Genomic DNA, 14,509 nt, shown 5'->3' on the forward strand with positions numbered 1-14,509 from the left:
TAAGTATATTTTAAATAAATGCTTCTACTAGATATCCCAAGCTTCATAATAATTCAAAACAAATATTAAATATGATTTCTGTCCACAGGGAACTTATAGAGGTATCATATATTTTTTCTTGTTTTTCAATCATTAGTCTCAAGTACATTGACAGACACACTAGACATACCAAACAATGGTAAACAGTATCTATGTTGAGCTAGATTTGAACTATGGTGTTTACACTGCGGGAGAACATCAGAAACCATTACCATCTGAAGCTATTCAGAGAAAATAAGGGAAGATTATTAATGGTAAAAATGGTCTTTATAAAATGAGTTTGATATACTAGGTATGACTTACATAACATTTTGTTATTTATAAAGCTTATTAATTTATATCGTCTTAATAAGACTCTAAAAAGCAATATTATTTTCTCTGAGTTAACAATTAGGAATTTGCAGAACAGAATTATTGAGGCAGAATTAGAGGATACATTGAAGATCAGTATTTCAACTTCAGACCTTGTGCTTCCTGTAGTACTTGCCATTAATAATGGTTGTTTATCTTCGTCAGAAAGCCTATGAATGGCAGGAGTCATTGATATCCATAGGTCATTTGTTCTGTAGTAGATAGAAAATCTGTACATGCTTAATGCCTTCTATGAAATGGTATGGTTCATGAATATAGATTGTATACCCTTCTTCAGTAATCTGCAGATTACTTAAAAATACTTATCACAAATGGATATTTCATAAAAATATCCATAGTATAGCCGGGCAGTGGTGGCACACGCCTTTAATCCCAGCACTTAGGAGGCAGAAAGGCGGATTTCTGAGTTTGAGAGTTCGAGGCTAGCCTGGTCTACAGAGTGAGTTCCAGGACAGCCAGGGCTATACAGAGAAACCCTGTCTCGAAACCCCCCCCCCAAAATATCCATAATATTTGAAATATAATGACAGGAAAACTTCATAGTTTAGTTCATATACAAATAAAAATAGTTTCAACCCATGGTAGATTGAAATTGTTGTTAGGGAGGGATGACTTAGTTTCAAACAAGTATGTAGTTTGAGTAGGAATGCTGAGCTATGAAGAGTTTATTAAGGAGAAAAGAAGTTAGCCTAGAAAACGATGAATTCATTTGTTAGAAAATAAGACACATACACTCTCTCCTCCTTTACCGCCTCTCTCTCTCTCTCTCTCTGTGTGTGTGTGTGTAAAGGTAAGCATAAATTTAATAAGGGTGGCTATCCACTGTGTTTTTTAAATGAAATAAAGATATATTTAAAGTAAATTTAATATACTAAAATTTCACTTTTCTATTAATAGTTAATAGTCATATGCTTTTTATTTTATTTATATCCTATTAATGAAGTCAATTACAGTTAAGATTTGTATTTCATTAAGTTTCTTTAATGTGTATGAATTGTAGCTATATGTACATGGCAGCTCATTTTTATTTTATTTTTTAAATATTTATATATTTATTTTATGTATATGCATACACTGCTGCTGACTTCAGACGTACCAGAAGAGGGTATCAGATCCCATTACAGATGATTGTGATGCTGGGAATTGAACTCAGGACCTCTAGAAGAGCAGTCCATGCTCTTAATCACTGAGCCATCTCTCTAGCCCAGCAGCTCATTTTTCAATGAAATCAATACATTTACACCTGCTTCCTGTTATGATTCTAACTTATATCTTTCAATTCAAAGATCCTCTTTAAAAATAAAATGACATTTAATATTTAAGTTTTACCTGTAATTTTCCTTAGAGTATTCTCAATGATAAATACATTCTATTTATGAAGTGCTTACTTGGTGCCATTTATTTGTTAAAATATCACATAAATCATCTCAATTCTTCTAATAAGTTAGGAAAATTGTCCTTTTATACAGGAGAAAATAACACAAATTACGTGGCTAATAAAATAAAGCCAAAGCTTGAACTTATGGTCTGATATCAAAGTCAAACACACATACCTAATTTTGTATATGTAGCATCAGGATTTCTATGTACTATGAGTGAACAAAGATGAATTTGACACCTTAATTTAAGAATAGAGCTATTACTCAAAGGTATTGGTGAATATACAATACATACAAGTGATAGGAAGACAGAAGAAAAGGTTGTGGGAAGTACTGTATACCAGAGCTAGTATTATCAATCAGAGAGCTTTTGCTTCTAAGTTTAAAAGAAAATTAAGATACCAGAAAGAAACAGACTATATGTGTGAACACAAACTTAAAAGCAGCAGTTAGGGACCAGTGAGATGGTTCAGTGTGTAATAGTGCTTGCTGCATATGTCTGGTGATTTGAGTTTGATCCCTGTAACCTATGAAAAGGTGAGAGGAAAAACTGACTCCACAAAATATTCTTCATATGTACACTGTGGCATGATTATGGCCCGACACATATATCATACACAATTATAATAGCAATATCATCATCATTTATGTAACACCTTTAAACAACAATTTAAACATAACACATAAGCAAAGATGATTGTTTTTAACTTTAAGATGACCGCATTTTTTTTTCATCATTTTTGAGACTATTTATTTCATGCAGTCCCAGAGTCTAGAACAAAGGCTGCCAGACACTAGACACTCAGTCGATGTTTATTTTATGAACAAATGTGAAAAATATTCATCTGAAACTTCAAGAGAAACATTAGTGGTGTTTCTTTTCTTTCTTTCTCTCTCTCTCTATGTATATATAATTTTTTCGAATTTTTAAGCCAGGATCTCACTTATGCATGTTGACTGGCTTGGAACTCACAGAGATGTTCTGCCTCTGCCTCCTGAGTGCTGAGATTAAATGGGTTCACCACTATGCTTAGCTGTATTTGTTATTAAGAAAAATTATTATTGTGAGATAGTGTTCACTTAGAAAATACCAAGCCCCTCATGCCTCCCCCCCAATTAAAAAATAGGTAAAAATAAACATAATAAGAAGAGGATTCAAAGAAATAGGTGTACAAGTGTAAAGATTCTTTTTTTTAATGTACAAAAGAATTTTTTAGAAACTAGAAAGTGTACATGTATGCATGTGCACATGCATGTTCAGTTAATTTTGTTTTTTGTTCTGTACTCTGATATGTTTAGATCTAATTCAAGACTGGTCTAGTGATAATGCTCCAGACATTTTCTCATTTGTTCCATACACATGGAATTTTAAAATCATGTTTCATCAGTTCGAAATGATTTGGGCTGCCAATCAACATAACTGGATTGACTGTTCCACTAAACAACAGGAAAATGGTAAGAATGCTAGAAATTCGGCTCATCTACTCATGAAGATGTGCCAACAAAAACAGTTAAAGTTCAGTGGATTACCCTCCTGCCTTCTGTCTTCTGTCCTAGAAATCAGATATTGTGCCCTTGTGGTCTGTCTCTTAAGACAGAAGTTTTATAGGTGCCTGTGATGATTGAGTACTCAGGCCTTTGCCAAAAAAGTAAGCTCCCTTCTAGCCATAAGATATGTTTTTGGTCCTGTTAGTCACTGCCTCCTCGGTAGGTAAGTCCAGCCAAACTATATAAGTGGCGCAAAGGTTGCCTAGCCACAAAACCTTATGCATCAGAACCCCCCTTTTTTCTTGGTATTGAAAGCTCTTCTCTTCACTCTGTTATCCCCATGTCGATCCCCATTCAGTGTTACACATGGTGAGTATCTCTCCTATGTCAATGTCTTCTTCAGGGTCACATCCATTGAAGACCTTCTATAGGATTAGCTCACATTAGCACCTTTCTTTCAGTCTGCTTCTCTTTTCTTTTCTTTCACTTATAACAACTATAGCTGATTTTCCTATATTATCTCAGACTAATTGGGAATTGGCTTTAGATTTATTTATGTATACATTTAATGTAGTTTTGTCATTTAAATTTTGTTGACATTAAAGCAGATCTGCTTTTTCTTTTTACAGTGTATCTGGCAGCCTGTGGGGAAACACTGAACATTGACTTTTCTTTGCCTTTTACGGACTTTGTTCCAGCTACATGTAATACCAGATTCTCCTTAAGGGTGCGTATAATTGATTGTATTGTTTATTCCACAGGTTACTAGTAAATTTGATTTCCCAGAACTTGTGTGTGTGCCTGTCCATCCATTTCACCCCTGAGACTGTAGCATCTATCAGGGACCAGGAGCTTGAGTGTCAGTGACCTTCTCTGTCCTTCTTGTTAACAGCCCCCAAGAAATTGAACTAAAATGTAAACCATTTTCTTAGAATTAATTTCTGATCTCTTTAATTTTTCTCTATTGTTGGTAGAGCCCCTTCCACCTGTAATGTGCTATAAACAAACTTTGTGCTTTCTTCTATTGATTCCGAGTTAAATCATAAATTCAGTACTTTCTTTTATCTAAAAGGCAGTAATTATGTACTTCTAAGTTTAAAATTTTTGTGACATATCTAATATTAATATATGGATAAGCATTACCAATCACAATACTATTTGAATTATAGTAGTAAAAACAGCAGTAATGATAGGATCAATTAGCACCTATTAAGCTTTTATAAATGAACCAGACACTGTTGTGAGTGCTGTGTGCATAGTAACTCATTTAGTGTTTACAAAATCTTCTTGATGTAGTTACCTGCATTTGTATATTAGAAAACTGAGATGTATTTGGGCATGTCCTATAATTCTAGTATTCAGGACCCAGAGGCAGGAAGATGACAAAATGAAGAGAATTTGAGCTATATTGTCTTATAGGAGAGAGGATGCATAAAACTTGAGAAACAGGTTATATAAAATTTCATGCAGATAGTGAGTTGCCAAGTTGGATATTGAACTCTAACAATGTAGCTTAGGGTGCAGCATTCTTTTAACCACCATATTCTATTGTGTTATCTGCTGCGAAACTAGGCATTAAAATGAGAAGAATAGGGAACCCATAAGAAAAAGTGAAACTCAACCAAGATGAAGTTCAGAAATTGTGGACCATATTCTACCTGATCCTATATTAGACAAGTTTTGGTTTTCTTAAATTGAGGACTATGTAATATCCATAAACAACCATCAAAAATAGTCATTGAGTTGTTATTTGGAAACTTTGCATTGCTTTCTTCTTCTTTTTTTTTTATCGGATAGTTTATTTATTTACAATACAGATGTCATCCCTTTTCCCCATTTCCCCTCCCTAGAACCCCCATCCCATCTTCCCCCTCCTCCATTATGCTTTTATACCATTTTGATTATGTGCAAGTATTAAGGTGAATTCTAGGTTGAGGGTCTAGCAATAAAATAGATGCAAAAATAGTCAAGGAACAAGCAATACAATAAACACAAATAAAGAAAAGCAAGGCATTAAATCTAATTATGTGAACACTCCTGTGATTACAGTTTCTAACTGTTTATCAGGATGACTGAAGTATCTGAGCCTACTTCCCTATCCTAGCCCAAGGTCATTTTCATGTCTGAAGCTTACTTCCTTGTTCTAGCCTAAAATTTAGATTACTGTCTGAAATTACTTCTTTGTTCTAGCCTAATATTTAGGTTCCTGCCTGAGATTACTTCTTTGTTCTAGCCTAATGTCAGATTCCTGCCTGAAGCCTACTTTTTTGTCTTGGCCAATGTCATATTCCTGCCAAGCAGCCCATTTTCTTGTCCTTGGCCCATGCCAGCTTCTTGCCAAGCAGCCCCAAAGGCTCTCCACCTCTCCTCCTTTTTTATTTAATTAACAAGACTGAGCCTATCTTAGGTCGTTCTGACAAGACTTCCTTACCTGTCATGGAATATGCATAATCAAAAGCAATGCACTTCTGTCTTAGGTTGGTAAGGCTCTGTGAAAAATCTTACCCGTCCTTGGCTTGCCAGCCTGTTAATTTAATAACTCTGTCTAGGAGTCCATTTTCAAGTTCAAGCCATGTACTTGGCTTCCAACATGTTGATGTTGTTGAAGAAAAGCTTTAACACAATGGGTAGGAATAAAATTATTCCCAGGACAAAAAGGGCTAGCATGATCAAGCTATATATGCCATTTTTGAAGCTTGCTCAAAATAGAAATACTGACCTCAGGCCATGGGTAATTTTATCTGTAGTATCTACCGCATCAACGCTCGGCAGAGCAGCATACTTGAAATTCATAAGCTCCCTATGTATCGTTTAAACATCCCGAGAGGTGTTAGGATTGTGCCAAATACACTCTGCATTGCTTTCTGTAAGCAATTTTTTTCTGTAAGATTTTTGTTAAATCTTATTCCTGTTATTTGTCTGTTTTTTCATGTAAATGTGGTATTTAAAATTTGTCATTTGATTTTCAGTTTGTTTTCAAGATTATATAGGTAGATTTAAGTGTATATATAGTATGCTACTATACTGTACTGATTATTATTATAAATTATTTTTTAGGGAGAAGATGTTGATCTTCATTTATTTCTACCAGATTGCCACCCTAGTAAATATTCATTATTTATGCTGGTAAAGAATTGTCACCCAAATAAGATGGTTCCTGAAACTGGTATTCCTGCTGAGTGTCAGAGTGGCCAGAAAACTGTTAAACCAAAGTGGCGCAACGTTACTCAGGAAAAGTAAGCGCATAACATAGTGGTCTGAGGATTTTGTGCTCATAGGTAGAGAAATTCCTTTCAAATAATAAGCTTTATGTGCAACTAGTGTTCTGTACAACTGAAGATTAAGTGTCTGAACAGATTTTGTTGTTGTTTATATTTGGAAGGGCTGGTTGGGTTGAATGCTGGACTGTCCCAAGTGTCATGCTTACCATTGATTATACCTGGCATCCAATTTATCCACAAAAAGCAGATGAACAGCTAAAACAGTCATGTAAGTGTTTTGAATATTATTTGTGTTTTGAAGCAACTGCTGCTTTAATGATACTTTAGTGAAGATGTAAAATTAATTGACGTGTGTATTCTCAAATGACTATGAATTTGTATCCTTTAAGTATTTTGGAATAATTATAGATAATTTTTATTGAGCATTTACTCTGTATCAAAAAGAGAATCAAACAGTTTTCTTACTTATATCATGCCATTTGATCTTTATTAGCACTCTGTGACATGAATAATATAATTATACTTATTTTAGAGTTAGGGAGATATATTTTTTTCTAAGGTCTACCAAAGCAAAAATAGCAAAACTGAACTATAAAATATGGTGTGCTATATAGTATATTTATGATGCCTAATTGAGTGAAATGTTAGTTTTGAATGCACTTTCACAACTATCATGTAGTTTATAGATTATCAAAGATAATGTGTTGTCTTCCTGAGTGCAGAAAAAGAATTCAGGAATTCAGTGATTTTTTATCTTTGTATTTTCTAATTTGTTATGTTTCAAAAAGAGTTTTTATAATTGTTCATACTTATGGTATTTAATAATATCACACATATTTAAAGAACTATTTATATGAAAGCAACTTTAATGCCTCAATACAGTTCGTGCCTATTGTGACCTGAATTTCTGTTTTAGGGACTTATGATGTGATGTGTGGTGAGTGCTTTCCATTGAATTTATTCCCAAATTCTAATTTATACATTGTTCTTCATTATTGGTCTTTCAGGGTTTTTTTCTTAAATATTACAGATACTGTATTTGATTATTTGATTTTTATATAAACACAGTGAAATTTTATATAACTTTCTTGAAGAACTTCTAAACAGCCACTTCTAAGTAGTCATTTTATTTTTTCCTGGCATACTAATCTTTTCACCTCTATCTATTTATTCCAGTGTCAGAAATGGAAGAAACAATGCTATCTGTATTAAGACCAGCCCAGAAGACATCAGAGAGAGTTGTTTCTTCTCCATCTACGTCACCACGCCCTCCTGTTGATCCCTCAGAACTTCCACCTGATAAACTTCATGTAGAAATGGAACTATCGCCAGATTCTCAGATAACTCTCTATGGACCTCTGTTAAATGCCTTTTTATGTATAAAGGTATTATTTTAAGGAAACTTAACATTTTTAAACATATGCTAAGCAGTGATAATAGAAAATCAGAGCCATAAGGGATATCTAGTTGGATGATTTAAATAGTTGTTTAAGTATTTTATGTATGTAACTAGACTCTGTCCCACCCCTACCGACCCAATGACTAGATTTTTTTTTTATGAAAATAATTTTTTCATATTTTTCCCTTCCCTAACTCCTCTTAGACCTTCCCCACCTCCCTACAAACCCAGCTTTATATATTTCTCCCTCTCTTTCTTTCAAAAAAAAAACCAAACAAACGAATAAATCTAGTAACAAAAAGAAAATCCAGAAATAGCTGAATACTATTTTGTTGTATAAATCCATCACACTTTTATTATCCATTTAACATTTTATGGATATCTAGGCTGTTCCAATTTCTAGTTATTATTAATAGAGCAGCAATGGCCATGAACAAGTATTTCTGTAGTAGGATGTTGAGTTCTTTGGGTATATGCCCACGACTTTTATAGCTTGATCTTGACATAGATCTATTCCCAGTTCCTTGAGCAACCACTATATTGATTTTCATAATGGAGTACTTACTCTACAAGATTACACTCCCACTAGCAATGGATGGGTGTTCCCTTCATTTCATATGTTTGCCAGCATGAGCTGCCATTGTTTTATTCATTTTGGTCATTCTGACTGGAATAAGATAAAATCTCACATAGTTATATTTGTATTTTGTTGATGGCTAAGAATGTTGACGATGTTTAAAGTGTTTCTCAGCCATTTGTGTTTCATCATTTGACAACTTTCTGTTTAGTTCTGTACCTTGTTTTAAATTATGTTGCTTTCTTGATTTTCAGCTTTTATACTTCTGTATAATCTAGATACTAAGCGTCTATCAGATGTTTAATTGCTCAAGACCTTTTCCCACTCTGTAAGCTGGTGCTTTGTCTGAGCAATTGTGTCCTTTGCCATATGGAAGCTTTTCAGCTTCGTTTGGGTTCATTTATTCATTGTTGATCTTGTTGACTGTGCTATCAGTGTCCTGTTCAGGAAGTCTTTTCCTATGCCAATGAGTTCATTCTAACCCTACTTTCTCTTCTGTCAGATTCAGGGTATTTGGTCTTATGTTGAGGTCCTTAGTTTATTTGGAGTTGAGTTTTGTGCAGGGTGATTGATACTGAATCTATTTGTATTCTTCTACATACAGACATCCAGTTAGTAATAGTTGCTAGAGGAATAGATGCTAAAGGAATAAATCGAAGAAGATAGATTTATGGATACATTTTAATATATTATAACTAATATAACAAAAGTACCACTTAATATTTGAGCACAATTAGCTAAGATTTCTTTTAAGCTATACTTTACAAATAAAAACTGATCTATCTCAAACTAATCCAAATTATTTAAAACAAATTAAGTTTTATGTGGATGTGCACCATATTTTGGAATGAAGAATGAATCCGGGGCTGCTTCCTTTTGGCATAACTTTTCCACTGATGTAGGTTAACTGCATAGGAGGATAGCACTTCCAGGTTAATCCCTGAGGTATGGCTAATCACTTACTATTCCAGGGGCTAATTCTGGAAAAATATTCGAGGACTGACTGTCCTAGAGATATTTTTGCTCTCTTTATATTCATATCACATTTTTAAAATGTCTTAAGAGGTAAGTCATCATCAAGTCTTACTAATTTATTATTTATTTCTGATATATGTTATAATCCATCAAATCCTGTTGTATAGCTAGCAGTCTTTCTTGCTTATGATTAGAGCAGCTTTGTGACATCAGTTGTATGAACTTCATGAAACTGTTTTCTCAGGAGTTTACAACCTTGTTTTTATTTTTCTGTTAGATGTAAACTATATCTGATTAAAGAGAAATTCTCTTCAACATCAGTAGATTCCTTGTGACAAAGATGTTTTTGTGGATCTAATTTTATAGTGTCATCCCCTTTTAGTTTTACAACTGTAGAGATTTGGTTATTGAAAGCTTAGTTAAATTGGAATTTCTTATATGACATTTTCTAGGAAGACATAATGACTGGATACAGAGGGCACCATCAGACCAAAGAAAGGATTGTATCTAGCTCTGGCTTGGTGAACCAGTGGGCTTACTGGGGTTACTTAATAGAAGCATGGGGAACTCTAAGGTGGCTTCACCACTATGGAGTCTCACCTCTAGCATTTTCAATAATGAAAAGCTGCACCACTAAAGTCTCACTACCCTTAGTCAGTCTGCCCTATCCTATATTCTGTAGCACCCTCCAGAACCACATGCAGCTGGAGCACAATCTTAGGTGAGGATCTTGTAACACCCCCCACCTTTTCACCATGGAATGTTAGTATCTTCATCACCGTTACCACAGATATAGCTATGAGCTGTATCCTGCTTGATTGGTTGCTGTGGCTGTAAGCCAGGATTTTTGTAGGCCATCACAGCTACCCTGTTTTGTGAGTGCATGTCCAAGAAAGTAGATGCACAGTCCACAGTTTCCTGGTACATTACATCTAGTTGGAAAGCAGAGAGAGATGATTGCTGGTGTTCTTGGATGTTCATAGGGTAGTGTCACCCACATCCAGGTAGCTCTTTTCTGTCCAGTTAAACTTTCCTGGAAATACTCTCATAGGTGAACCCAAAAGTGTATACTTTAATGGTATTTATTAATCTCATCAAGTTGAAATGAGATTAACCATCACAGGGCTTCCAAAATTATAGCTCAGTGAACTGCTAAGGAGTCAGTGAGACCTTGAGGTAGCTTCTGAGATGCCTTAGATTTGATTATAGCTGATGAGGTAAAACCATAGGTGCGAGGGGCTGTGCAGAGAGTTAAGATTAAAAACAACAAAACTGTGAAGGCTAGTTATAGTCCTGTCCATGAAATGGCTATAAAATTATGGGTTTACATATGGGAAATGAGTAAGTCAGTATATACTTATGCCTCAAGTATAGTGTGTTGCTATTTTAACATTTTTATTTGAAATATTTTTATGTCAGGGAATATTTCTATGTAGACAGTCTTTGTAGCAAATGTTAATTGTGCTGGCATTCTTGTCTCTTCTGGTGAGAAGTTTCAGCCGGACTCCAGGATGATGGGTTCCTCTTTCCTCCCTTGTTCCTGTAGGTTTTTCTGTAATGTGCTGACTCAACAACAATGTTTGAATATGATGAAAATGAAAACACAGAAAAGTAGCATATGACTTAATTCATACAATATAACTTCTACTCCAAAAATTTGTCCTATTGCTATATTGTGTTTTGCTGTAATTCTTTTTTTTGTGGTATCAAAAGTTTTTCTTGCAATTAAAAAAGTTTTAGAATCTGAATTATCTAATAACTTAGAGCTTCTGTGAAATATGTAAAACAAGTTATAAAAATCATGACTTGATATTAAATATGTAAAAATTTTAGGCAAAAATTTGTCTAGTTCAGTGAACTCAATGCTTCTTTGTGTGATTCTTTAAATTTCTGACTTGTGAACTTGAAAGCATATCATGCTGGTAAGAGTATGATGTTATGTCTCAAGTATTCTTACCTTCTGTTCTATTGGTGTCTTCTCCACGATAGAACTCTAAAACTTTTCAAGGTAGGCATTATCTACATAATTTATGCATCAAATATGCCAAATTCACATATGTAGATGAAAAGTATAAAGATTCATTTAATTTATAAATAACATACAAAAAAACCTCTCTATATTTGGTTGTATTTGAAAAAGGGATGCCAGATCCACAAAAACACTGGTCCTAGCTTTATCTCCATGATAAGGAACTCTAAGAAGAACACAGGGGGTGCATGCTTTAAAGTCTCTGAAGTCTCTTGAGTACTTAGGTTACTGGATGAGCCAAAATTCCTGACTTCCTCTTTCTCTCTTTTTTTGAGATTAATATAGTTGCATTTGTCCTATTCATTTCCTCCCCTAAACCTTCCCAGAAGTCCTCCTTGGTCTTTCAAATTCATGGCCTCATTTTATTGTTATTGTATGTACACACACACATCATACACATATACATTCCTAAATAGAACCAATTGATGTATTCTTCCCTGGAGAAGACGATTTCTTCTGCTCTCAGCATTCCTCAGTTACCTCTAGTTCTTTGTGGAGTTTTGCAGCCTCATGGGCTTTTTCTATCTACTTTTGCATGTCCAGTGGTATCCTTGTTTAGTTCATGTTCAGGCATTCATGTTGGGAGACATTGAGTGTGGTACTTGACATTTCTGGGAGACACAAAGACACAATCTCATTAAAAAAAAAACTCCACAATTTTACAACATTGAATAATTAGCTAGGTTTCCAGTACTAGGCATAATGTCCTTCTTGTTGAGCAGGTCTTAAGTCCAGGTAGAGGGTTATTGGTTACCACTAAGGCATGCATGCTACCTCTGCACCCTTAGAATTACTGTGCCAAGCTGGTGCTTCTTGTGGTTCATTGGTGCCATCACTGAGTAGGACGGATGGTTTGTTGGTTGGCTTGTAGGAAGGTGAGGCTCAGATATTTGGATCAGAAAATTGTTTACAGATAAAATGACTTGAAGAATTTTTATCTACTTGATACTTGTCTGGTCTCCATTCCTGTTACATTCCTGCTGAACTTGTCTCCAGGACTGGGATGGTGTGTGTTTTGAGAACAGAAAACTAATGGTTTGAATTTTGAGTTTGAATAGGAAACACATTTGTTTTTATAAATTTAATATTATAGAGCCTGTGGAAATGACTCAGTCGGTAAAGAAGCTTGCTATGCAAACATAAGCCCCTGAGTGGAATCCTGAGCACCCACATAAGAAGTCATGTGTGATTGTGTGTGGGTCCTGGAAACATACTGGGCAACCAGCCTAGTTGAATGGTGATCCTGCAGACCAGTAAAACTGTTCTCAGAGAATAAGGATAGCAGCAGCGGAGGACACTCAGCATAGTCCCCTGACCTCTGCATGTGTGTGCACCACATGTTCATATGCTACACATATCTAGCACACATGCATACACATGAAATTTAATGTTGGAGTTAAGATATAACAGTGTTCATTTTTTATTCATGCTTTTTATCCTGTTTTATAAGGACAGTGAGCAAAGTTTTAGGTTGCATCTGTGCTATTTATAGGTGGACAGGTCTAGAGAAAAGAGGGAAAGGTACTGGTTGAGTCAATAGTAGTAGGATTTTAATTTTAGTCTTTCTATTATATGAGCCAAGAGAATATCCTTTCCTAGGAGAAGGTTCTGTGGCCTGATATTTTTAACCTAGTCATAAAATAGATTTGTCATTAACCAGCGGTACAAAATATGCCAAACTACTGACTTGGTTCTCATACTTAACAATGTAACTAACAATGGTAATACTTAACAGATTTCCTTTCATACTCACAGATCAAATAGGTAAAATGGAAATTTATAGTCAATGGGAAAAGAGAACTTCAATCAAAACTAAATTTGTTTAAGACAATTTTATTTACAAATGTAAGGAAATCAGACTATTACTATAAACTCTTGTATATAAAGTAAAAATCAATGAGCTATGTGAAAAGAAATTTGATAACTGTTAGTAAATTATGCTTTATTAATAATAATAAGCTGTATGCTAAGAGCTTTTGAATATTTCTAAGAAATATTCTAACTGGAATATATGATTATATATTTGTTTAATTGGACTTGGCCAAATTAGTTTTCAGTGAATGGATCTGCTTTGCTCAGAATATTTTCCTGGGATTGTATCATAACTTTGAGAAGCAAAGATTGAAAACCATTGAGCCCTTCAGACCTTCAGAGGTATCTTTGAGGACCTAAATTTTTGTAAATTGGCTAGGAGCTTTGCTCTATTGCATATTTTAATGCAGAATACATTAAGAGAAATACACTTTTTCATATGACTTAAGTAGACCTGATGCTTTTAGTTAAATACAACAGTTTAGTGAGATGCATATTATATAATAGGGCACAGAGGCCCCTCTCTTATTAGTGATAGCTTGTTTAAATACTTACAGGAAAACTACTTTGGAGAAGATGACATGTACATGGACTTCGAGGAGGTCATTTCAAGCCCTGTCCTGTCACTGTCAACATCCTCCAGTTCTGGGTGGACTGCTGTTGGAATGGACAGTGACAAAAGGGAAAATGAAAGTTCAGCTAAGTCAATCCATCCGCTTGCCTTGCGGCCCTGGGATATTACTGTACTTGTTAATTTGTATAAAGTTCATGGGCGCCTTCCTGTGGTAAGTGTCTAAGGTCAGAATGATCAGGGTTATATTATGATATCTGTCTAGCATAGGTAGCTGTATATCTTAGAACTTTACATTTTCTTTTTTAATTTATTTTTTAATTTACTTTTTATTTATTCACTTTACTTTCCACTCACTACCCTCCTCTCAGTCACCTCCTCCCACAATCCTTCCCCCGTCTACCCCTCTCCTCCTCTGAGCTGGTTGGGGCCCCCCTGGGTATCCCACCACTTTAGCACTTCAAGTCTCTGCGAGTCTAGACACTTCCTCTCCCACTAGGGTGAGACAAAGCAGCCCAGCTAGAAGAACATATCCCACATACAGGCCACAGCTTTTAGGATAGTCCCCTGTCCAGTTGTTTGGGAGCCACATGAAGACCAAGTAGCACATCTGCTACATGTGCAGGGAGGCCTAGGTCCACCCTGTG

General features: G+C 35.0%; 1 protein-coding gene across 3 annotated transcripts in view; it reads left to right on the forward strand.

Annotated features, from left to right (window-relative positions):
- Positions 1–14,509, forward strand: part of Kiaa1109 (KIAA1109 ortholog) — a 189,899-nt gene that overhangs the window by 46,012 nt on the left and 129,378 nt on the right. For all 3 annotated transcript variants that reach the window (XM_028763894.1, XM_028763886.1, XM_028763876.1), the window contains exons 16-21: positions 3,090–3,245; positions 3,908–4,005; positions 6,336–6,514; positions 6,661–6,767; positions 7,676–7,884; positions 13,849–14,076. In XM_028763894.1, the coding sequence (XP_028619727.1) occupies positions 3,090–3,245; positions 3,908–4,005; positions 6,336–6,514; positions 6,661–6,767; positions 7,676–7,884; positions 13,849–14,076 (977 nt within the window). The remainder of the gene's footprint in view (positions 1–3,089; positions 3,246–3,907; positions 4,006–6,335; positions 6,515–6,660; positions 6,768–7,675; positions 7,885–13,848; positions 14,077–14,509) is intronic.

This window comes from Grammomys surdaster, unplaced genomic scaffold, assembly GCF_004785775.1.
Source record: "Grammomys surdaster isolate TR1022 unplaced genomic scaffold, NIH_TR_1.0 62, whole genome shotgun sequence".
Lineage (NCBI taxonomy): Eukaryota > Metazoa > Chordata > Mammalia > Rodentia > Muridae > Grammomys > Grammomys surdaster.